The following is a 23277-nucleotide window of genomic DNA, read 5'->3' as shown; positions in this document are numbered from 1 at the left end:
TGCCCGCGTCGACCGAAAGCTTTGTTTTCTTTCCTCTGTTTAGCTAAATGGACATTCCCGGTCGGAATATTATCGCTTTTTTACGAGAAAAATGGCATAAAAATGGATTTTAAACAGCGGTTGACATGCTTCGAAGTACGGTAATGGAATATTTAGATTTTTTTTGTCACGAATTGCGCCATGCGCGCGACCCTGATTTACCATTTCGGATAGTGTCTGGGACGCACGAACAAACGCCGCTATTCGGATATAACGATGGATTATTTTGGACCAAACCAACATTTGTTATTGAAGTAGCAGTCCTGGGAGTGCATTCTGACGAAGACAACAAAAGGTAATCAAACTTTTATAATAGTAAATCTGATATTGGTGAGTGCTAAACTTGCCGGGTGTCTAAATAGCTAGCCCGTGATGGCTGGGCTATGTACTTAGAATATTGCAAAATGTGCTTTCACCAAAAAGCTATTTTAAAATCGGACATATCGAGTGCATAGAGGAGTTCTGTATCTATAATTCTTAAAATAATTGTTATGCTTTTTGTGAACGTTTATCGTGAGTAATTTAGTAAATTGTTACTGAATTCGCCGGAAGTTTGCTAGTTCTGAACGTCACATGCTAATGTAAAAAGCTGGTTTTTGATATAAATATGAACTTGATTGAACAAAACATGCATGTATTGTATAACATAATGTCCTAGGGTTGTCATCTGATGAAGATCATCAAAGGTTAGTGCTGCATTTAGCTGTCTTCTGGGTTTTTGTGACATTATATGCTAGCTTGAAAAATGGGTGTCTGATTATTTCTGGCTTGGTACTCTGCTGACATAATCTAATGTTTTGCTTTCGTTGTAAAGCCTTTTTGAAATCGGACAGTGTGGTTAGATTAACGAGAGTCTTGTCTTTAAATAGCTGTAAAATAGTCATGTGTTTGAGAAATTGAAGTAATAGCATTTCAAAGGTTTTGAAAATCGCGCCACAGGATTCAACTGGCTGTTACGTAGGTGGGACGAATTCGTCCCGCCTGCCCCAGAGAGGTTAAGGAGAAGTTTATATATAATTTTGTGCATAACATTTGTATCTTTTATCAAAGTTTATGATGAGTATTTCTGTAAATTGATGTGCTCATTCACCGGAAGTTTTAGAGGCAAAACATTTCTGAACATTACACGCCAATGTAAAATGGGGTTTTTGGATATAAATATGAACTTTATCGAGCAAAACATACATGTATTGTGTAACATGAAGTCCTATGAGTGCCATCTGATGAAGATCATCAAGGGTTAGTGATTAATTTTAGCTGTATTTCTGGTTTTTGTGATGCCTCTCCTTGCTTGGAAAATGGCTGTGTAGTTTTTCTTGTCTAGGTGCTGTCCTAACATAATCTAATGCTATGCTTTCGCCGTAAAGCCTTTTTGAAATCGGACAATGTGGTTGGATTAACGAGAACATTATCTTTAAAATGGTGTAAAATACTTGTATGTGTGAGAAATTTGAATTATGAGATTTTTGTTGTTTTGAATTTGGCGCTCTGCTATTTCACTGGCTGTTGGCGAGGTGGGACGCTACCGTCCCACATGCCCTAGAGAAGTTATCAGCCTATAGCAGCGTACAACCACTGTCAACTAACTTCCTCCAGATACTGCTGAACGATAAGACTGGTATTGATACTGCTGAACGATAAGACTGGTATTGATACTGCTGAACGATAAGACTGGTATTGATACTGCTGAACGATAAGACTGGTATTGATACTGTTGAACGATAAGACTGGTATTGATACTGCTGAACGATAAGACTGCTATTGATACTGCTGAACGATAAGACTGGTATTGATACTGCTGAAAGATAAGACTGGTATTGATACTGCTGAACGATAAGACTGGTATTGATACTGCTGAACGATAAGACTGGTATTGATACTGCTGAACGATAAGACTGGTATTGATACTGCTGAACGATAAGACTGGTATTGATACTGCTGAACGATAAGACTGGTATTGATACTGTTGAACAATAAGACTTGTGTTGATACTGTTGAATGATAAGCCTTGTTTGATACAGGCCAGAACGATAAGACTTGTGTTGAAACTGTTGATACAGGTCAGAACGATAAGACTGGTATTGATACTGCTGAACGATAAGACGTGTGTTAAAACTGTTGATACAGGTCAGAACGATAAGACTTGTTTGATACAGGTCAGAACGATAAGACTTGTGTTAAAACTGTTGATACAGGCCAGAATGATAAGCCTTGTTTGATACAGGCCAGAACGATAAGACTGGTATTGATACTGCTGAATGATAAGACTGGTATTGATACTGCTGAACGATAAGACTGGTATTGATACTGTTGAACGATAAGACTGGTATTGATACTGCTGAACGATAAGACGTGTGTTAAAACTGTTGATACAGGTCAGAACGATAAGACTTGTTTGATACAGGCCAGAACGATAAGACTGGTATTGATACTGCTGAATGATAAGACTGGTATTGATACTGCTGAACGATAAGACTGGTATTGATACTGTTGAACGATAAGACTGGTATTGATACTGCTGAACGATAAGACGTGTGTTAAAACTGTTGATACAGGTCAGAACGATAAGCCTTGTTTGATACAGGTCAAAACGACAATATTTGTGTTGATACTGTTGTACAATAAGACCCCATAACCCCCATATAACACCAATATAACACTTCTATAATACTCCTATAACACCCCTATAATACCCCTATAATACTCCTATAACAACCCTATAACACCAATATAACACTCCTATAATACCCCTATAATACCCCTATAATACTCCTATAATACCCCATAACCCCCCTAAAACCACCCATATAACCCTCTTATAACACCCCTAAAACACCCATATAACACTCCTATAATACCCCTATAACACCCCTATAACACCAATATAACACTCTTATAATACTCCTATATCACCCCTATAACCCTCCTATAACACCCCTATAACACCCCTATAACCCTCCTATAACACCCCTATAACACCCCTATGACACTCCTATAACACCCCTATAACACCCCTATGACACTCCTATAATACCCCTATAACACCCCTATGACACTCCTATAACACCCCTATAACACCCCTATGACACTCCTATAACACCCCTATAACACCCCTATGACACTCCTATAATACCCCTATAACACCCCTATGAAACCCCTATAACACCCCTATAACACCCCTATGACACCCCTATAACACCCCTATAACACCCCTATGACACTCCTATAATACCCCTATAACACCCCTATGACACTCCTATAACACCCCTATAACACCCCTATGACACTCCTATAACACCCCTATAACACTCCTATAACACTCCTATAATACCCCTATAACACCCCTATAATACCCCTATAACACCCCTATGAAACCCCTATAACACCCCTATAACACCCCTATGACACCCCTATAACACCCCTATAACACCCCTATGACACTCCTATAATACCCCTATAACACCCCTATGACACTCCTATAACACCCCTATAACACCCCTATGACACTCCTATAACACCCCTATAACACTCCTATAACACTCCTATAATACCCCTATAACACCCCTATAAAACCCCTATAACACCCCTATAACACCCCTATGACACCCCTATAACACCCATATAATACCCCTATAACACCCCTATAACACCCCTATGACACTCCTATAATACCCCTATAACACCCCTATGACACTCCTATAACACCCCTATAACACTCCTATAACACCCCTATAACACCCCTATAACACCCCTATAACCCTCCTATAATACCCCTATAACACCCCTATAACACTCCTATGACACCCCTATGACACTCCGAATACACCCCTATAACACTCCTATAATACTCCTATAACACCCCTATAATACCCCTATAAAACCCCTATAACACCCCTATAATACCCCTATAACACCCCTATAACTCTCATATAACACCCCATAAGGCCCTACCATGTCTCTCCTGTATGTTTCTCCCGGTCCCTGACTTGTGAAAAGAGTTACTTTAACAGTAGAGTAGCAGGTCGACCAGAGCGCAGCAACTTCTCTGCATTCTCCCAAATCCGAATATCAACAATTCTATAAACTTGAGTTGCAAAAAAAAATTATAATAATGAAATCAAAATGAACACACACGGCTGTACGTGCTTAGCCTACCTGTGTCTGTCAGTGGAGTGTGTGCAGCGGTGTCCGGTAAAAACGAATGACTCCCTGCACGCATATAACCAGTGTCGTCCTGAGAGATAGACGATAGTATCGTGGGTGAAAATAATGAACCGAAGGAACTACTGTTACCTACTGTTGAACCTCTGGGTGTCGTGTTTTAATACCTTCGACTGAACCGGCAGGCTGATATAACCCACTAAGGTTCTGAACTGTGGGAGGATCTACACAGCAGCAACAAAAAAAACGGTGGGTTATTTTCACAACCCGATACATTTAACCTGTTTACAGCTGCTGGGTCGTTTTCGTTTGGTTATTTTCTGCTTGTTGTGTTGTTTTAGAAATAAGACAACAAGTTCGGGTTTAAATTGAGTAGGCTCCTGAAAGAAATGTAAAATGTTTGCTTCTGACATTTTAAATGGATGTTTTGCTCCTGTATGGAGGACCAAACTTGCCATAATAATAAATAAATAAATAAATAAATAAATGCATCCACACATAATTAAATAAATAAGCAAGGAATTACAAAAAATACTGACTTTCCTTTTCTCTACCTATCTGTATGTATTTCATTATTTACCTATCTAATTTTTTTTAAACTTTAATTCACTTAATTAATGTATATATTACTGTAATAAATTATTTACCTATCTAATTTAAAAAAAACTTTAATTCACTTAATTAATGTTAATATTTCTGTATTTCTTCCCCCAATATGATAATGAGGGGGTGTCAATCAAATGTCTGTGGGTGGTATCTAAACACACCATTGGTTGATCGATGTCACTGTGTGTTGCTTTTGCCTTTTTTTTGTTTTTGCACCACCTATTTGAAGATATTTGTATAAACTCTTCACAGTTGTAAACATTTCATGGACCCAAGAGCCATAGGCAAGGATCTACAACATGTACTGTGTGCCTCATCCACCACATCCACAGTGCGATTTAGACTGATTTGAATTGTTTTTCTCAAATTAACTAATAATTGTCTTCTGTTGAATTTATATAACAATATTACAAACTTTTTTAAGCATTATCTAGTCCAAATATGGCATGATTCCACTATTAGTATACGTTTGCATTAGTTTCAATACGGGACTTTTTATTTTGAAGGTGAACCGCAAATTCCACTATTGAGTCTAATCTTCACATTGGTTGCTCTGGCAGTACTGGCCGCTGCCAGAAAACAACTAATCTCCAGATTACCTGATTTTCCGTGTGGAGGCATGCACCGAAAACTTGGGTCAGCTAGCTGCTACAAGGGACACATACAGTGGCAAGAGAAAGTATGTGAACCCTTTGGAATTAGCTGGATTTCTGCACAAATTGGTCATAAGATTTGATCCGATCTTCATCTGTCACAACAATAGACAAAACACAGTCTGTTTAAACTAATAACACACAGACAATTACACGTTTTCATGTCTTTATTGAACACACCGTGTAAACATTCACAGTGCAGGGTGGGAAAAGTATGTGAACCCTTGGATTTAATAACTGGTTGACCCTCCTTTGGCAGCAATAACCTCAACCAAACGTTTTCTGTAGTTGGGGATCAGACCTGCACAACGGTCAGGAGGAATTTTGGACCATTCCTCTTTACAAAACTGTTTCAGTTCAGCAATATTCTTGGGTTGTCTGGTGTGACCTGCTCTCTTGAGGTCATGCCACAGCATCTCAATCGGATTGAGGTCAGGACTCTGACTGGGCCACTCCAGAAGGCTAAAGCCATTCTGCTGTTGATTTACTTCTGTGTTTTGGGTCGTTGTCCTGTTGCATCACCCAACTTCTGTTGAGCTTCAATTGGTGGGCAGATAGCCTTACATTATGCTGCAACATGTCTTGATAAACTTTGGAATTCCTTTTTCCATTGATGATAGCAAGCTGTCCAGGCCCTGAGGCCTCAAAACAGCCAACACCATGATGCTACCTCCACCATACTTTACAGTTGGGATGAGGTTTTGATGTTGGTGTGCTGTGTCTTTTTTTTATCCACATATTGTTGTGTGTTCCTTCCAAACAACTCAACTTTAGTTTCATCTGTCCACAGAATATTTTGCCAGTAGCACTGTGGAACATCCAGGTGCTCTTTTGGGAACTTCAGACGTGCAGTAATGTTTTTTTTGGACAGCAGTGGTTTCTTCCGTGGTGTCCTCCCAAAAACACCATTCTTGTTTATTGTTTTATGCATCGTAGACTCGTCAGAGATGTTAGAATGTTCCAGAGATTTCTGTATGTCTTTAGATGACAGTCTAGGATTCTTCTTAACCTCATTGAGCAGTCTGTGCTGTGCTCTTGCAGTCATCTTTGCAGGATGGCCACTACTAGGGAGAGAAGCAACAGTGACTAACTTTCTGGACTGATGAACATCAAGGCTTTTAGAGATACTTTGTAACCCTTTCCAGCTTTATGCAAGTCAACAATTCTTAATCTTGGGTCTTCTGAGATCTCTTTTGTTTGAGGCATGGTTCACATCAGGCAATGCTTCTTGTGAATAGCAAACTCCAGCTCTAACCAACATCTCCAATCTCATCTCATTGATTCGACTCCAGGTTATCTGACTCCTGACTCCAATTATCTTTTGGAGAAGTCATTAGCCTAGGGGGTTCACATACTTTTTCCAACCTACACTGTGAATGTTTAAATTATGTATTCAATATAGACAACAAAAATACAATAATTTGTGTGTTATTAGTTTAAGCACACTATGTTTGTCTATTGTTGTGACTTAGATGAAGATCAGATCAAATGTGATGACCAATTTATGCAGAAATACAGGTAACTCCAAAGGGTTCACATACTTTTTCTTGCCACTGTAGGTGAATGAATATATTTGCCAGCTTTCATCTGATTGATAAGATTGATAAAAATGCCATTAACTATCAATCAATCAAATGTATTTATACAATGCCTTGCAAAAGTATTCACCCCCCTTGGCATTTTTCCTATTTTGTTGCATTACAACCTGCATTCTAAATTGATTTTTATTTGGATTTCATGTAATGGACAAACACAAAATAGTCAAAATTGGTGAAGTGAAATGCTTTTTGGCCATCAAGGAAAACGCAATGTCTGGCACAAACCCAACACCTCTCATCTCCCCGAGAACACCATCCCCACGGTGAAGCATGGTGGTGGCAGCATCATGCTGTGGGGATGTTTTTCATCGGCAGGGACTGGGAAACTGGTCAGAATTGAAAGAAAGATGGATGGCGCTAATTATAGGGAAATTCCTGAGGGAACCCTGTTTCAGTCTTCCAGAGATTTAAGGCTGGGATGGAGGTTCACCTTCCAGCAGGACAATGGCCATAAGCATACTGCTAAAGCAACACTTGAGTGGTTTAAGGGGAAACATTTAAACATCTTGGAATGGCCTAGTCAAAGCCCAGACCTCAATCCAATTGAGAATCTGTGGTATGACTTAAAGATTGCTGTACACCAGCAGGAACCCATCCAACTTGGAGGATCTGGAGCAGTTTTGCCTTGAAGAATGGGAAAAAATCCCAGTGGCTAGATGTGCCAAGCTTATAGAGACATACCCCAAGAGACTTGCAGCTGTATTTGATGCAAAAGGTGGCTCTACAAAGTATTGACTTTGGGGGGGTGAATAGTTATGCACGCTCAAGTTTTCAGTTTTTTTGTCTTATTTCTTGTTTGTTTCACAAAAAAAAAAGTATTTTGCTTCTTCAAAGTGGTAGGCATGTTGTGTAAATCAAATGATACAAACCCCCCAAAAATCTATTTTTATTCAATTTTTAAGGCAACAAAATAGGAAAAATGGCAAGGGGGGTGAATTGTAAGGCACTGTACATCAGCAGATGTTATACAGAAACCCAGCCTAAAACCCCAAACAGCAAGCAATGCAGATGTAGAAGCACGGTGGCTAGGAAAAACTCCCTAGAAAGGCAGGAACCTAGGAAGAAACCTAGAGAGGACCCAGGCTCTGGCAGGTGGCCAGTCCTCTTCTGGATGTGCCAGGTAGAGATAGTACATGGCCATTAAGACCAGATTGCTATCCATATTGCCTGTTACAATGAAACTGCTGGGCTAAACCTAGTGTAAAAGTGTTGCTTCCGTCCCTCTCATCGCCCCAACCTGGGCTTGAACCAGGGACCCTCTGAACACATCAACAACTACCTCCCACGAAGCATCGTTACCCATCGCCCCACAAAAGCCACGGCCCTTGCAGAGCAAAGGGGAACAACTACTTCAAGGTCTCAGAGCGAGTGGCGTTACACCAGGAATGTACAATCCCTCCATCAGTGCTCAGACTGTCCGCAATAGGCTAAGAGAGGCTGGACTGAGGAATTGTAGGCCTGTTGTTAGGCAGGTCCTTACCAGACATCACCGGCAACGTCGCCTATGGGCACAAACCCACCGTCGCTGGACCAGACTGGACTGGCAAAAAGTGCTCTTCACTGACGAGTCGTGGTTTTGTCTCACCAGGGGTGATGGTCGGATTCGCATGTATCGTCGAAGGAATGAGCGTTACACTGAGGCCTGTACTCTGGAGTGGGATTGATTTGGAGGTGGAGGGTCCGTCATGGTCTGGGGCGGTGTGTCACAGCATCATCGGACTGAGCTTGTTGTCATTGCAGGCAATCTCAACGTTGTGTGTTACAGGGAAGACATCCTCCTCCCTCATGTGGTACCCTTCCAGCAGGCTCATCCTGACATGACCCTCCAGCATGACAATGCCACCAGCCATATTGCTCGTTCTGTGTGTGATTTCCTGCAATACAGGAATGTCAGTGTTCTGCCATGGCCAGTGAAGAGCCCGGATCTCAATCCCATTGAGCACATCTAGAACCTGTTGGATCAGAGGGTGAGGGCTAGGGCCATTCCCCCCAGAAATGTCCGGGAACTTGCAGGTGCCTTGGTGGAAGAGTGGGGTAACATCTCACAGCAAGAACTGGCAAATCTGGTGCAGTCCATGAGGAGGAGATGCACTGCAGTACTTAATGCAGCTGGTGGCCACACCAGTCACATGTCTGTGGAACATGTTCAGTTTATGTCTCAGTTGTTGAATCTTGTTATGTTCCTACAAATATTTACACATGTTAAGTTTGCTGAAAATGAACGCAGTTGACAGTGAGAGGACGTTTCTTTTTATCTTTGCTGAGTTTAGGTAGGACCTACCAAATGTCATTTTTGGTGAGTATGGACATTTACAAGTGAATGTGAATGAGAGACATTGTGCAAAGGTTTTTTACGAATGCTTGTCTGAAGGAAGAACAGTACTGACTCTGGAGCAGCATGTCTACACACTGTGTCTGTCTGGAGTCTGGAGTCTGAAGGAAGAACAGTACTGGCTCTGGAGCAGCATGTCTATACACTGTGTCTGTCTGGAGTCTGAAGGAAGAACAGTACTGGCTCTGGAGTCACTAGGGCTCTGCTCAGAGGAGAGAGAGAGGAGCAGATGAGCTGAGAACAGAGAGGAGAAAAACCCAAGGAAATCAAAAGATAGCAGTGGCAGCTGTAAATATAACTCATCCAAAGGGCTTTGACTTCAGCAGAAAGCTAAGGCAATATGATGCCCCGTCACCTTATTAATTCAGACACTTATTTAGATAACTAAGGGGCGGCAGGTAGCCCGGTGGTTAGAGCGTTGGGCCAGTAACCCAACGGTTGCTAGATCGAATCCCCGAGCTGACAAGGTAAAAATCTGTTGTTCTGCCCCTGAACAAGGCAGTTAACCCACTGTTCCTAGGCCGTTGTTGTAATTAAGAATTTGTTCTTAACTGACTTGCCTAGTTTAAAAAAAAGAACTAGCAGGTTAACGTTAATACACGTTAACGCTACCCGGATAAAGCACTAAATAAACTTCAGTTAGTGCTAAATTCGGCTGCTAGAATCCTGACTAGAACCAAAAAATTTGATCATATTACTCCAGTGTTAGCCTCCCTACACTGGCTTCCTGTTAAGGCAAGGGCTGATTTCAAGGTTTTACTGCTAACCTACAAAGCATTACATGGGCTTGCTCCTACCTATCTTTCCGATTTGGTCCTGCCGTACATACCTACACGTACGCTACGGTCACAAGACGCAGGCCTCCTAATTGTCCCTAGAATTTCTAAGCAAACGGCTGGAGGTAGGGCTTTCTCCTATAGAGCTCCATTTTTATGGAATGGTCTGCCTACCAATGTGAGAGACGCAGACTCAGTCTCAACCTTTAAGTCTTTACTGAAGACTTATCTCTTCAGTAGGTCCTATGATTAAGTATAGTCTGGCCCAGGAGTGTGAAGGTGAACGGAAAGGCTGGAGCAACGAACCGCCCTTGCTGTCTCTGCCTTGCCGGTTCCCCTCTTTCCACTGGGATTCTCTGCCTCTAACCCTTTTACAGAGGCTGAGTCACTGGCCTACTGGTGTTCTTCCATGCCGTCCATGGGAGGGGTGCGTCACTTGAGTGGGTTGAGTCACTGACGTGGTCTTCCTGTCTGGGTTGGCGCCCCCCCCCCCCTTGGGTTGTGCCATGGCGGAGATCGTTGTGGGCTATACTCGGCCTTGTCTTAGGACGGTAAGTTGGTGGTTGGAGACATCCCTCCAGTGGTGTGGGGGCTGTGCTTTGGCAAAGTGGGTGGGGTTATATCCTGCCTGTTTGGCCCTGTCCGGGGGTATCATCGGATGGGGCCACAGTGTCTTCTGATCCCTCCTGCAGTATTTATGCTGCAGTAGTTTATGTGTCGGGGGGCTAGGGTCAGTCTGTTACATCTGGAGTATTGCTCTTGTCTTATCCGGTGTCCTGTGTGTATTTAAATATGCTCTCTCTAATTCTCTCTTTCTCTCTTTCTGTCTTTCTCTCGGAGGACCTGAGCCCTAGGACCATGCCTCAGGACTACCTGGTATGATGACTCCTTGCTGTCCCCAGTCCACCTGGCCGTGCTGCTGCTCCAGTTTCAACTGTTCTGTTCTGCCTGCGGCTATGGAACCCTGACCTGTTCACCGGACGTGCTTGTTGCACCCTCGACAACTACTATGATTATTATTATTTGACCATGCTGGTCATTTATGAACATTTTAACATTTTAACATTTTGACCATGTTCTGTTATAATATCCACCCTGCACAGCCAGAAGAGGACTGGCCACCCCTCATAGCCTGGTTCCTCTCTAGGTTTCTTCCTAGGTTTTTGGCCTTTCTAGGGAGTTTTTCCTAGGGAGTTTTTCCTAGCCACCGTGCTTCTTTCACATGCTTTGCTTGCTGTTTGGGGTTTTAGGCTGGGTTTCTGTACAGCACTTTGAGAATATCAGCTGATGTACGAAGGGCTATATAAAAATAAATTTGATTTGAAATTTGAATTTGAATACAGAATTCTTAATTTTTCACACAGTAAAATACATTTTGTAAACGCAGCTCTAAAATGCTTCTTTATTGTAATTTCTGCATCAGACAAATGTTGTGCTTCAGTTGCACTTCTTCAGTGAGATGAGAATTCATGGACAGACATTCTATCAGCAGATGTGTAGCTACTGTTCTCCAGTATTTTTCTCAGTTTAGCCAGCCTATCTTTCTCCTGGTAAAATTCAAGATTAACTTGAGGCAAAACATTAGTGAAATGTAGCTGGCTACATTCTTTATATGATAAACATTAGAAATAGGATGGCTATGCATAGTTTTTTTTTTGTTGCAAAAAAAGACGTAGCTTTTTTATTGTAAGCTCATTACTTGTGTGGAGTTGCACTTCTGTTGTCTTCTGATGAAAATTAAGCTCATTTCTTGATGAATATGTTGCTAATTTTACTGCTGCATCAGTTACTTGATGTGGAATAGAGTTCCAATGTAGTCATGGCTCTATGTAGTACTGTGCGCCTCCCATAGTCTGTTCTGGACTTGGGGACTGTGAAGAGACCTCTGGTGGCATGTCTTGTGGGGTATGCATGGGTGTCTGAGCTGTGTGCCAGTAGTTTAAAACAGACACCTCGGTGCATTAAAAAACGTCAATACCTCTCATCAATACAAGCAGTGATGAAGTCAATCTCTCCTCTACTTTGAGCCAGGAGAGAGATTGACATGCGTATATTACTAATAGAAATGCACTTTTATTGTGTTTTTTTTCTTCAGGTCTGAACCAACATGGTGGCCGTTATCTCAGCCAAGACACTCTGGGAGAGAGGGCAGGATACGTCTCTCTCAACATCCATCTCTGCTGTGTGTGAGACCATTACCACGATAACACTATAGTATCGTGAACAGTCAGTGAGGAGGGAGGAGCCCTTTGTCCTGCGGTTGGGCGACAAACCACTGCCGCTCCCAGGCTTTCCTCATCTTCAACTGGAGTCACCTCTGAGACAAACCCCACTACTCCCAGGCTTTCCTCATCGTCAACGGGAGTCACCTCTGAGACAAACCGCCGCCGCTCCCAGGCTTTCCTCATCTTCAACGGGAGTCGCCTCTCAGACAAACCGCCGCCGCTCCCAGGCTTTCCTCATCTTCAACGGGAGTCACCTCTGAGACAAACCGCCGCCACTCCCAGGCTTTCCTCATCTTCAATGGGAGTCGCCTCTCAGACAAACCGCCGCCGCTTCCAGGCTTTCCTCATCATCAGCTAGTGACACTGCTCAAGGCTGTGGATTCCTGCTTTCAACTGTTTTATGTGTACGGTATATATATAATAACCCCTGGGAGTCTGCCTCTGCTTGGGAGTTTCTCCAACATGTTATGTATGCAGCGTCAGGAGGAAGTCCCTCCAACTATACTAAAAAAAAAGTTCTATTCCAGTCGTTTTTTTTTTAATGTTGTTTCATTGTGGGTAAAATGGGTGGGAAGGGAAAGAATTGCTTTTGAATTGTACTGTATGTCCATCCCACAGAATACTGTCCCGTACTGTATTTTGGAGGACCAAAAAACCTTTTGACCACTAGTAGGTGCTGTGTTGTTTCTAGGTCACTAACATCTGTTGAGGCGTGCCTTGTTGTAAGAGGATGTATTTGTTCAAGCCGTTAGTGAGAGCTTAACTATTAAAATACCAGTTTCTAGAGTCTCTTTGAAATGCATTCCCAACGTCTCCACGGTGTGTGTTTCTCTGTGTGTTTATAAAGAAGGCCCCTGTGTGTAGGCTGCCTTTACATTGATTTCCTAGTAGGTACGTACTCGTTTAACTGGTATGTGGTAGTAATTAATGCCCCATCAATTTAAAATATATAGGGGACAGATTTAAGTGGCAGAAATGAAATAGTATTATTTAAATGCACAAAAATATATATGAAATGTAATTATTTATTTGTTCGCTTTTATAATAAATGCATATTTTTTTTGTTGCAAAGCACTGTCATTCCTCCGAATATGTGGCTGTTAAAAATGACAGGGTGTTTAAATGTTCATTATTATTATTATTAGAACTTGAAATAATGAGAAGAAAAAGAAAAAAAAAAGAGTACATAAAATGAAAAAAATAATATTATATATGGATTATTATACACCAGCTATTGGGGTGAAGTAGATCAGTAGTAGATCATTAAAATAACCCAACGGTACAGTGCCTTCCCGAAAATATACAGACCCCTTGATTTATAAGGTTGGATTAAAATGGATTTAATTGGCTTATTTTTTTATTTATTTTTGTCAACAACACAAAATACTCAAGTGTTAGTGAAATAAAATAAAAACACTGATATGTCTTGATTACATAAATCTATAATAATAATAATAATATAATATATATAATATTCAACCCTCTGAGTCGATACATGTTAGAATCACCTTGGCCAACGATTACAGCTGTGAGGCGGCTTATTTTTAAAATTATTTTTGTTTAGGAGATGGATCAACTTTAATATTGCAGATAGATTGTTACTTCTATCAATGTAAGTGTCTGCATCATTTTCAATCCCCCATATATATATTATACACATATCAGGGGAGGCTGCTGAGTGGAGAATGGCTCATAATAAAGGCCGGAACGGAGTAAATGGAATGGCATTAAACACCAGGAAACCATGTATTTGATGTATTTAATACCATTCCACTAGTTCTGATTCAGTCATTACCACAAGCCTGTCCTCCCCAATTAAAGTGCCACCAACCTCCTGTGATACACATACACACATATATATATATATATATATATATAGGGTTAGGGTTATATATTTTATATATTTTTTATATATTTTGCAAATATATATATTATTTTAAATATATTTTTATAAAAAATATATATTTTCCTTCTTTATTTTCTCCTAACCCTACTACCGCTCCCCTAATTGGAATTTTAACTTTTTTTGTACTAAATCCTGACAAATTGTCCAATCCTGCCAAACACCCCCCCTCCCCATCCTCCCACCCTACACCACTCTCGCTCTAATCAGGGTTTAGATTAATCTCTCTGCTGCCCCCATCCTGATTGCTCTCTCTCTGTCTCTGGGTCACCCAGGCTCCCTCCTCCCTGACCTGACTGATTGGGAATGAGGGATTTGGGCTCAGAGAGAGAGATGGGGAGAGAGAGAAATTAAGAGAAAGAGGGTGAGGGAGAGATATGGAGAGAAACAAGGAGAGAGAGAGGGATGAGAGAAAGAGGGAGAGAGAGGAGGAAGAGAGAGAGAAAGAGGGAGAGATGGAGAGAAAGAGAGAAAGAGATATGGAGAGAGGGAGGGAGAGGAGGGAGAGAAAAAATGAGGAAGAGGGAGAGATATGGAGGGAAACAGGGAGAGAGAGAGAGAGAGAGACAGGAGGAGAATAGCTGTTGGGGTTTAGAGTGTGCTGCCAAGTCATATGACATTCCAGTGGGGGGAACTAGAGGAGGGGGAACCTTGGAAGAGGAGGAGCATGGTTCAGGGGGGATCTTCTTTGGCATCGCACCAGGTCTAAGGAGGGACGGGGTAACCATAACGATCAGTGATGCTGCTGCTGAAGAGAACCAATCAGAACATCAACAAGACAGTCTAGTTTTAATGAACAATACAACCTGCCATCTTTTTTATTATTTTATTGACTTTTTCACGTTTCCAATGTATTGTAATTGGAAGAGAAGAAAAGATAACAAAAAGGCACAAATTCACAGTAAAAGAAACAGAAACGAGGGAGTGAGAGGGGGAGAGAGAGAGAGGGGAAGAGAGAAAGAGAGAGAGAGGGATAGAGGGAGAGAGAGAGATAAGACAAAAACATCAATACTCTGGGGTTCTGAACTCATTATCAATACTCTGGGGTTCTGAACTCATTATCAACAGTCTGGGGTTCTGGACTCATTATCAATACTCTGGGGTTCTGAACTCATTATCAATACTCTGGGGTTCTGGACTCATTATCAATACTCTGGGGTTCTGAACTCATTATCAATACTCTGGGGTTCTGGACTCATTATCAATACTCTGGGGTTCTGGACTCATTATCAACAGTCTGGGGTTCTGGACTCATTATCAATACTCTGGGGTTCTGGACTCATTATCAATACTCTGGGGTTCTGAACTCATTATCAATACTCTGGGGTTCTGGACTCATTATCAATACTCTGTGGTTCTGAACTCATTATCAATACTCTGGGGTTCTGGACTCATTATCAATACTCTGGGGTTCTGGACTCATTATCAATACTCTGAGGTTCTGGACTCATTATCAATACTCTGGGGTTCTGAACTCATTATCAATACTCTGGGGTTCTGGACTCATTATCAATACTCTGTGGTTCTGAACTCATTATCAATACTCTGGGGTTCTGGACTCATTATCAATACTCTGGGGTTCTGGACTCATTATCAATACTCTGAGGTTCTGGACTCATTATCAATACTCTGGGGTTCTGAACTCATTATCAATACTCTGGGGTTCTGAACTCATTATCAATACTCTGGGGTTCTGGACTCATTATCAATACTCTGGGGTTCTGGACTCATTATCAATACTCTGGGGTTCTGAACTCATTATCAATACTCTGGGGTTCTGAACTCATTATCAATACTCTGGGGTTCTGGACTCATTATCAATACTCTGGGGTTCTGAACTCATTATCAACAGTCTGGGGTTCTGAACTCATTATTTATTATGTTTACAAACCCAGGGAACTAACAGGAATATCTATGAGGTCGTCTCTGTCAGCCAACATCTCCCACCAGGTGAAGGGAGTCTTCTGTCCCATAAATACCAGAGCCCAATCCCAAATGGACCCCTAGACCCTACGCCCTACGCCCTATGCACTTGTGGAGATCTGAGAAGATTTTACTTGTATAGGAGGATTTGATTGGTTTAAGAGGATTTGATTGGTTTAAGAGGATTTGATTGGTTTAAGAGGATTTGATTGGTTTAAGAGGATTTGATTGGTTTAAGAGGATTTGACTGGTTTAAGGAGGATTTGATTGGTTTAAGAGGATTTGATTGGTTTAAGAGGATTTGACTGGTTTAAGAAGATTTGATTGGTTTAAGAGGATTTGATTGGTTTAAGAGGATTTGACTGGTTTAAGGAGGATTTGATTTGTTTAAGAAGATTTGATTGGTTTAAGAGGATTTGATTGGTTTAAGAGGATTTGACTGGTTTAAGGAGGATTTGATTGGTTTAAGAGGATTTGATTGGTTTAAGAAAGATGGTGAAACTTCCACCTAACCTGTCAAATCCTCTCAGATCTTCCACATAAGGAGTAGGGTTTAGAGCATAGGGTGTAGGGGTTTAAGGGTCCATTTGGGACTGGGCCCTGTTAGTCCTACAGTAGGTGTTTAACATGTTCGCCAACCACATCATATGATATAACAATCTGCTGCCCGACGGAGCAGTTGATGACGTGGCACACAACCATTGGTTGATGTAATGCAACGTCTGTCGATGTGGTCAGACCATCATCATTGTGTTTCGAACCATCTCAGACCACATCTAGGCCCTCCTCCTTATCCTCGACTACTAGAGTTCCCTACCAAATGGGACCCTATTCTATGTATATAGTAGACTTCCCCTTTAAGTGACAATGTCTGGACTTTCCCTTTTAAGAGACCAGCTCTGGACTTCCCCTTTAATGTGAGAGATGTTAGCGGCTCAGATTATTGACAGAGGTACTACAACATCCAGAACTAAATATATCTATACACCGTCCTGTCAACAAGACGTGGTCCCTGGGAGAGAAGGGAGCAGTGAAGGGAATAGGGGGTAGGGAGTAGGGGGTAGGGGCTAGGGGGTAGGGAGTAGGGAGTAGGGAGTAGGGGCTAGGGGGTAGGGAGTAGGGGCTAGGGGGTAGGGAGTAGGGGCTAGGGGGTAGGGAGTAGGGGGTAGGGGGTAGGGGGTAGGGGCTAGGGGGTAGGGGCTAGGGAGTAGGGGGTAGGGAGTAGGGGGTAGGGAGTAGGGGCTAGGGGGTAGGGAGTAGGGGGTAGGGGGTAGGGGGTAGGGAGTAGGGGGTAGGAAGTAGGGGGTAGGGGGTAGGGGGTAGGGAGTAGAGGCTAGGGGGTAGGGAGTAGGGGCTAGGGGATAGGGGGTAGGGAGTAGGGGCTAGGGGGTAGGGGGTAGGGAGTAGGGGGTAGGGGCTAGGGAGTAGGGGCTAGGGGGTAGGGGGTAGGGAGTAGGGGGTAGGGGCTAGGGGGTAGGGGGTAGGGAGTAGGGGGTAGGGGGTAGGGAGTAGGGGGTAGGGGGTAGGGAGTAGGGGCTAGGGGGTAGGGAGTAGGGGCTAGGGGGTAGGGAGTAGGGGGTAGGGGGTAGGGAGTAGGGGGTAGGGGCTAGGGGGTAGGGAGTAGGGGCTAGGGAGTAGGGGGTAGGGAATAGGGTGTAAGGAGTAGGGGCTAGGGAGTATGGGGTAGGGTGTAAGGAGTAGGGGCTAGGGAGTAGGGGGTAGGGGCTAGGGGGTAGGGAGTAGGGGCTAGGGGGTAGGGAGTAGGGAGTAGGGGCTAGGGGGTAGGGAGTAGGGGCTAGGGGGTAGAGGGTAGGGAGTAGGGAGTAGGGGGTAGGGGCTAGGGGGTAGGGTGTAAGGAGTAGGGGGTAGGGGCTAGGGGGTAGGGAGTAGGGGCTAGGGGGTAGGGAGTAGGGGGTAGGGGCTAGGGGGTAGGGAGTAGGGAGTAGGGGGTAGGGGCTAGGGGGTAGGGAGTAGGGGCTAGGGGGTAGGGAGTAGGGGCTAGGGGGTAGGGAGTAGGGTGTAAGGAGTAGGGGCTAGGGAGTAGGGGGTAGGGTGTAAGGAGTAGGGGCTAGGGAGTAGGGAGTAGGGGCTAGGGAGTAGGGGGTAGGGGCTAGGAGGTAGGGAGTAGGGGGTAGGGAGTAGGGGGTAGGGTGTAAGGAGTAGGGGCTAGGGAGTAGGGGGTAGGGGCTAGGGGGTAGGGAGTAGGGGCTAGGGAGTAGGGGGTAGGGGCTAGGGAGTAGGGGCTAGGGAGTAGGGGGTAGGGCGTAGGGCGTAAGGAATAGGGGCTAGGGAGTAGGGGGTAGGGGCTAGGGAGTAGGGGCTAGGGTGTAGGGGCTAGGGAGTAGGGGCTAGGGAGTAGGGGTTTGGGAGCAGTGTAGGGAGTAGGGTGTAGGGGTTAGGGGCTAGGAAGTAGGGGGTAGGGAGTAGGGTGTAGGGAGTAGGGGGTAGGGGCTAGGGTGTTGGGAGTAGGGAGTAGAGGGGATGGGTGTGCTGTAGGTCTGGCAGGGCAGTATATATATATATGTGTGTGTTCATCTACATTAATTTTATTTACATATACAATATCAGTACATACTGAATATCACACAGAAGACAACCAGAGATGCTCGATGGATGGAGAGATGGACGGAGGGATGGACAGTGTTGATGGAGGAAGATAAGGATATAGAGAAAGAGAAGGATGGAGGAGAGGAGGAGAAGGAAGAGAAAAGGAGGAGAAGAGGAAGATGAGGATGAGGAGGATGAGGGGAGGATGGAAGGAGGAGGAGGAGAAGAGCATCTGGTGAACACTCCTCCTCCCACCGTTCTACTCCCCTCTACCTCCCCCCACTCCCCTCTACCTCCCCTCCCATCCCCCTACCTCCCCCTCCCATCCCCCTACCTCCCCTCTACCTCCCCCTTCCCACCTACCTCCTCCTAAACAGAATAAATACTATAACACAGACAGCTACACCAAACACGCACACACACACACACACACACACACACACACACACACACACACACACACACCACACCGCTACAGGAACCAAACCTAGCCTGGGTTGTGAACGAGAAGGATGGGAGGAGATCGACAATAACAGAAAAAATGAGAAAGAAAGAGAGAGAGAGAAAGGTAGAGTGAGTGGAATTATTGCTATCGCTGGATACAGCAGAGAAAACAGGAGGACACACACTCCAAACAGACGTCTACAACTCCCAGCAACCCTTGCAGTGGACAGGACGGGGGGCATATGATGGTGTGGAGGGGGAGGGATTAGATGAACTTGATTGAGCTCCGACCAAACTGCACCAGGGTGAAGTTTCCACTAGGTACTGATCTAAGATCAGCTTCCCCTCCCCTCAGTCCTAACCTTAACCAGTAGTGGAGTAAATGCTAAACTGATCTAAGATCAGCTGTCTTGCAGGCTCCTAACCAATTCTGCTCCCCCCCCCAAAAATTATTTTTTTGTTGCTGGTCTTTAAAACTTATTTTTTTTGACATAATGTTTCCGAGATCATTTCCTATGACCGAAAAAACATCTTCTGGACATCAGAATAACGATCACTAACCTCGATTTGGATTAAGATTTCTACTTATTAAACGAGTCGGCAGCTGTGGATCTACTGCTCGTTCCGGACCAGGTCCACGGGACCGGAAAGAGGAAGAGAGGCAGACGAGCGGGCTAAATAAACCACCTCTAACAGCTGTTCTATTGTACCAACACTGGAGAACAACCTGGATGAGATCCATTCGAGACTATCCTATCAACAAGACCTGAACAACTGCAAGAAAACAGAAATCCGTTTTTACCTCATTATTACCAGCATGTCACCTCTGAAACCAGAAGTATAAAAACTCTAGACCACCAAAACCTTTACCCCACAGACAGAGACGAGTACAAAGCTCTCCCTCGCCCTCCATTTGGCAAATCCGACTGTAACACTATCCTCCTGATTGCTGCTTACAAGCAAAAATCTCAAACAGGAAGTACCAGTGACGAACTCAACACGGAAGTGGTCCGTATTGTTTCGCTAGCACAGAAATATGTTTCCGGGATTCATCCGATAACATTAAGAAGTTTATCACAACAGTCAGTGGCTTCATTAATAAGTGCATCGACAACGTCGATCCCCACAGTGACCGTGCGTACATATCCCAACCAGAAGCCATGGATTAAAGGCAACATCCACACTGAGCTAAAGGCTAGAGCTGCAACTCTTAAGGAGCGGAACACTGATCCACACGCTAATAACAAATACCGCAAGTATCTTAACTGACATTTTCAACCTCTCCCAGTCTGTAATACCAACATTCGAGCAGAGCACCATAGTCCTTGTGCCCAAGAACGCCAAAGTAACCTGTCTAAAATGACTATCGTCCACTTGCACTCAATGTAGCCATGAAATGCTTTAAAAGACTGGTCATTGCTCACATCAACACCTTAATCCCAGATACCCTGGACCCACTCCAATTCGCATACCACCCCAACAGAGCCACAAATTATGCAATATCTATTGCAATCCACACTGCCCTTTACCACCTGGAAGACCACCTATGTGAGAATCTATTAATTTACTACAGCTCAGCATTCAACACCATAGTGCCCTCCAAACTCATCACTTAGCTCAGGACCCTGGGACTGAACACCTCCCTCTGCAAGTGGATCCTGGACTTCCTGACGGGCCACCCCCAGGTGGTGAGGGTAGGCAACAACACATCCACCACGCTGACCCTCAACACGGGGACCCCTCAGGGGTGCGTTCTTAGTCCCTTCCTGTACTCCCTGTTCACCCACCATCATTAGGTTTACTGACGACTCGACGGTGGTTGGCCTGATCACCGATGACGATGAGACAGCCTATAAGGAAGAGGTCAGAGAGCTGGCCAGTGTGGTGTCAGGATAACAACCTCTCCCCCAACGTCAACAAGATAAAGGAGCTGATCGTGGATTACAGGAAACAGAGGGCCGAGCATGCCCCCATCCACATCGACAGGGGGGTGTAGTGGAGCGAGTCGAGTGTTTAAAGTTCCTCTGCGTCCACATCAATAAGGAATTATCACACACACCAACACAGTCGTGAAGAGAGCATGACAACGCCTCTCCCCTCAGGAAGGAGATCTGGCATGGGTCCTCAGATCCTCAAAAAGGTTCTACAGCTGCACCATCGAGAGCATCCTAACTGGCTGCTTCACCGCTTGGTATGGCAACTGCTCGGCCTCTGACTGTAAGACGCTACAGAGGGTAGTGCGTACGGCCCAGTACATCCCTGGGGCCAAGCTTCCAACCATCCAGGACCTCTATACCAGGCGGTGTCAGAGGAAGGCCCTAAAAATTGTCAAAGACTCCAGCCACCCCAGTCATAGACTGTTCTCTCTGCTACCGCGTGGCAAGCGGTACCGATGGAGCAAGTCTGGAACCAAACAGGACCCCGAACAGCTTCTACCTCCAAGGCATAAGACTGATAAATAGTTAGATAAATAGTTACCCGGATTGATCTGCATTGATCCTTATTGCGCTCACTTTGTTTGGACTCATCACATACACTGCTGCTATGGTTTATTATCTATCCTGTTGCTTAGTCACTTTATCCCTACCTATATGTACATATCTACCTCAATTACATCGTACCCCTGCACATCGACTCGGTGGAAAAAAATACCCAATTGTCATACTTGAGTAAAAGTAAAGATACCTTAATAGAAAATGACTGAAGTAAAAGTGAAAGTCACCCATTAAAATACTACTTGAGTAAAAGTCTTAAAGTGTTTGGTTTTAAATATACTTAATTATCAAAAATAAATGTAATCGATAAAATATACTTAAGTATCAAAAGTAAAAGTATAAATATTTTCTCATTCTTCATATTAAGCAAACCAGACGGCAGGGTTTTCTTGTTTTAAAAAATGTACGGACAGTCAGGGGCACATTTCCAACACTCAGACATAATTTGCAAACAAAGCATTTGTGTTTAGTGAGTCTGCCAGATCAGATGCAATAGAGATGACCAGGGATTTTCTCTTTAAATGCGTGAATTAGATCATTTTCCTGTCCTGCTAAGCATTCAAAATGTAACGAGTACTTTTAGGTGTCAGGGGAAAATGTATGGAGTAAAAAGTACATTATTTTCTTTAGGAATGTAGTGAAGTAAAAGTAAAAGTTGTCAAAAAATATAAATAGTACATTAAAGTACAGATAACCCAAAAAAAACTACTTATGTAGTACTTTAAAGTATTTTTACTTAAGTACTTTATACCATTGGGTACCCCGTGTATATAGCCAAGTTATCGTTACTCATTGTGTATTTATTCATTGTGTTATTATCTTTCTATTATTTAAAAATGTTTCTCTCTACATTGTTGTGAAGGGCCCGTCAGAAAGCATTTCACTGTTAGTCTACACCTGTTGTTTACCAAGCATGTGACAAATAAAGTTTTATTGGATTTGAACCTGCAAAACTGACCCAAGATCAGCTTATAGGGGACAACTTCACCCTCCACCTACCGCAGGCCAGGTAGGCATCGCTTCTCCCTTTTGAACCATTCTATTGGCCATGAGGTATATAAGGTCCGCCTACCTGGCACTTTTTTTTTTTTTTTTTTTTTTTTTTTTAGCCACAATCTATTAGTTGTTTTAATGGTTGAAATGAAGAAGAGGGGAATTAAAAACAACGTGATTGGAGGATGGAAGAGGAGGTGTGGTGATCAACCAATCAGAAGACAGGATGACCCATAGAAAACAAACAATCATTTAAAACAACGAGATCAAAACAACACTGATCAGAATACAGCCTTGGTCCTGAAAGAAACGGTCAACCTTTAAAATACAGACGAACTGATGCTTTAAAAACCCTGTTTATATTATAATACATCTCAACACTCACAGCTGGGCCTTATTGCCCCATACACTATATATAGTGGATATGTACACTAGGACTGACTGTCTGTCTTAATAGCAGACTGTACCAATCTAGGGAGGGAGGGACCAGGGGGGGGGGGGGGGGGGGGGGGGGCAGAGAAGCTCTGTTGACAGAGAGAGAGGAAGAGGAGGAAGAAGAGGAGCATTGAATCCGTTGGTGTC

The 23277-nt window shown here is 43.5% G+C and overlaps 3 protein-coding genes across 3 annotated transcripts in view; all 3 read right to left on the bottom strand.

Annotated features, from left to right (window-relative positions):
* inpp5kb (inositol polyphosphate-5-phosphatase Kb) overlaps nt 1-4383 on the bottom strand; it is a 102250-nt gene extending 97867 nt beyond the window's left edge. Inside the window, exon 1 of the mRNA XM_045690278.2 lies at nt 4195-4383. Within this exon, the coding sequence (XP_045546234.1) occupies nt 4195-4258 (64 nt within the window). The 5' untranslated portion in view covers nt 4259-4383. The remainder of the gene's footprint in view (nt 1-4194) is intronic.
* The window catches only part of LOC145859277 (uncharacterized), a 296534-nt gene that overhangs the window by 180360 nt on the left and 92897 nt on the right, over nt 1-23277 (bottom strand). The gene's annotated exons all lie outside the window — the stretch shown is intronic.
* Nucleotides 19098-23277, bottom strand: part of LOC106563942 (phosphatidylinositol transfer protein alpha isoform) — a 72695-nt gene continuing 68515 nt past the window's right edge. Inside the window, exon 7 of the mRNA XM_082957595.1 lies at nt 19098-23277. This exon is cut by the window's right edge and continues 22 nt beyond it. The gene's annotated coding sequence lies outside the window, so the exon portion shown is untranslated.

The sequence above is a fragment of the Salmo salar genome, chromosome 11 (genome assembly GCF_965601325.2).
Source record: "Salmo salar chromosome 11, fSalSal1, whole genome shotgun sequence".
In the NCBI taxonomy this organism is placed as follows: domain Eukaryota; kingdom Metazoa; phylum Chordata; class Actinopteri; order Salmoniformes; family Salmonidae; genus Salmo; species Salmo salar.
Note: the sequence above shows the minus strand (reverse complement) of the source record. Positions and strands in the feature narration are given on the sequence as shown.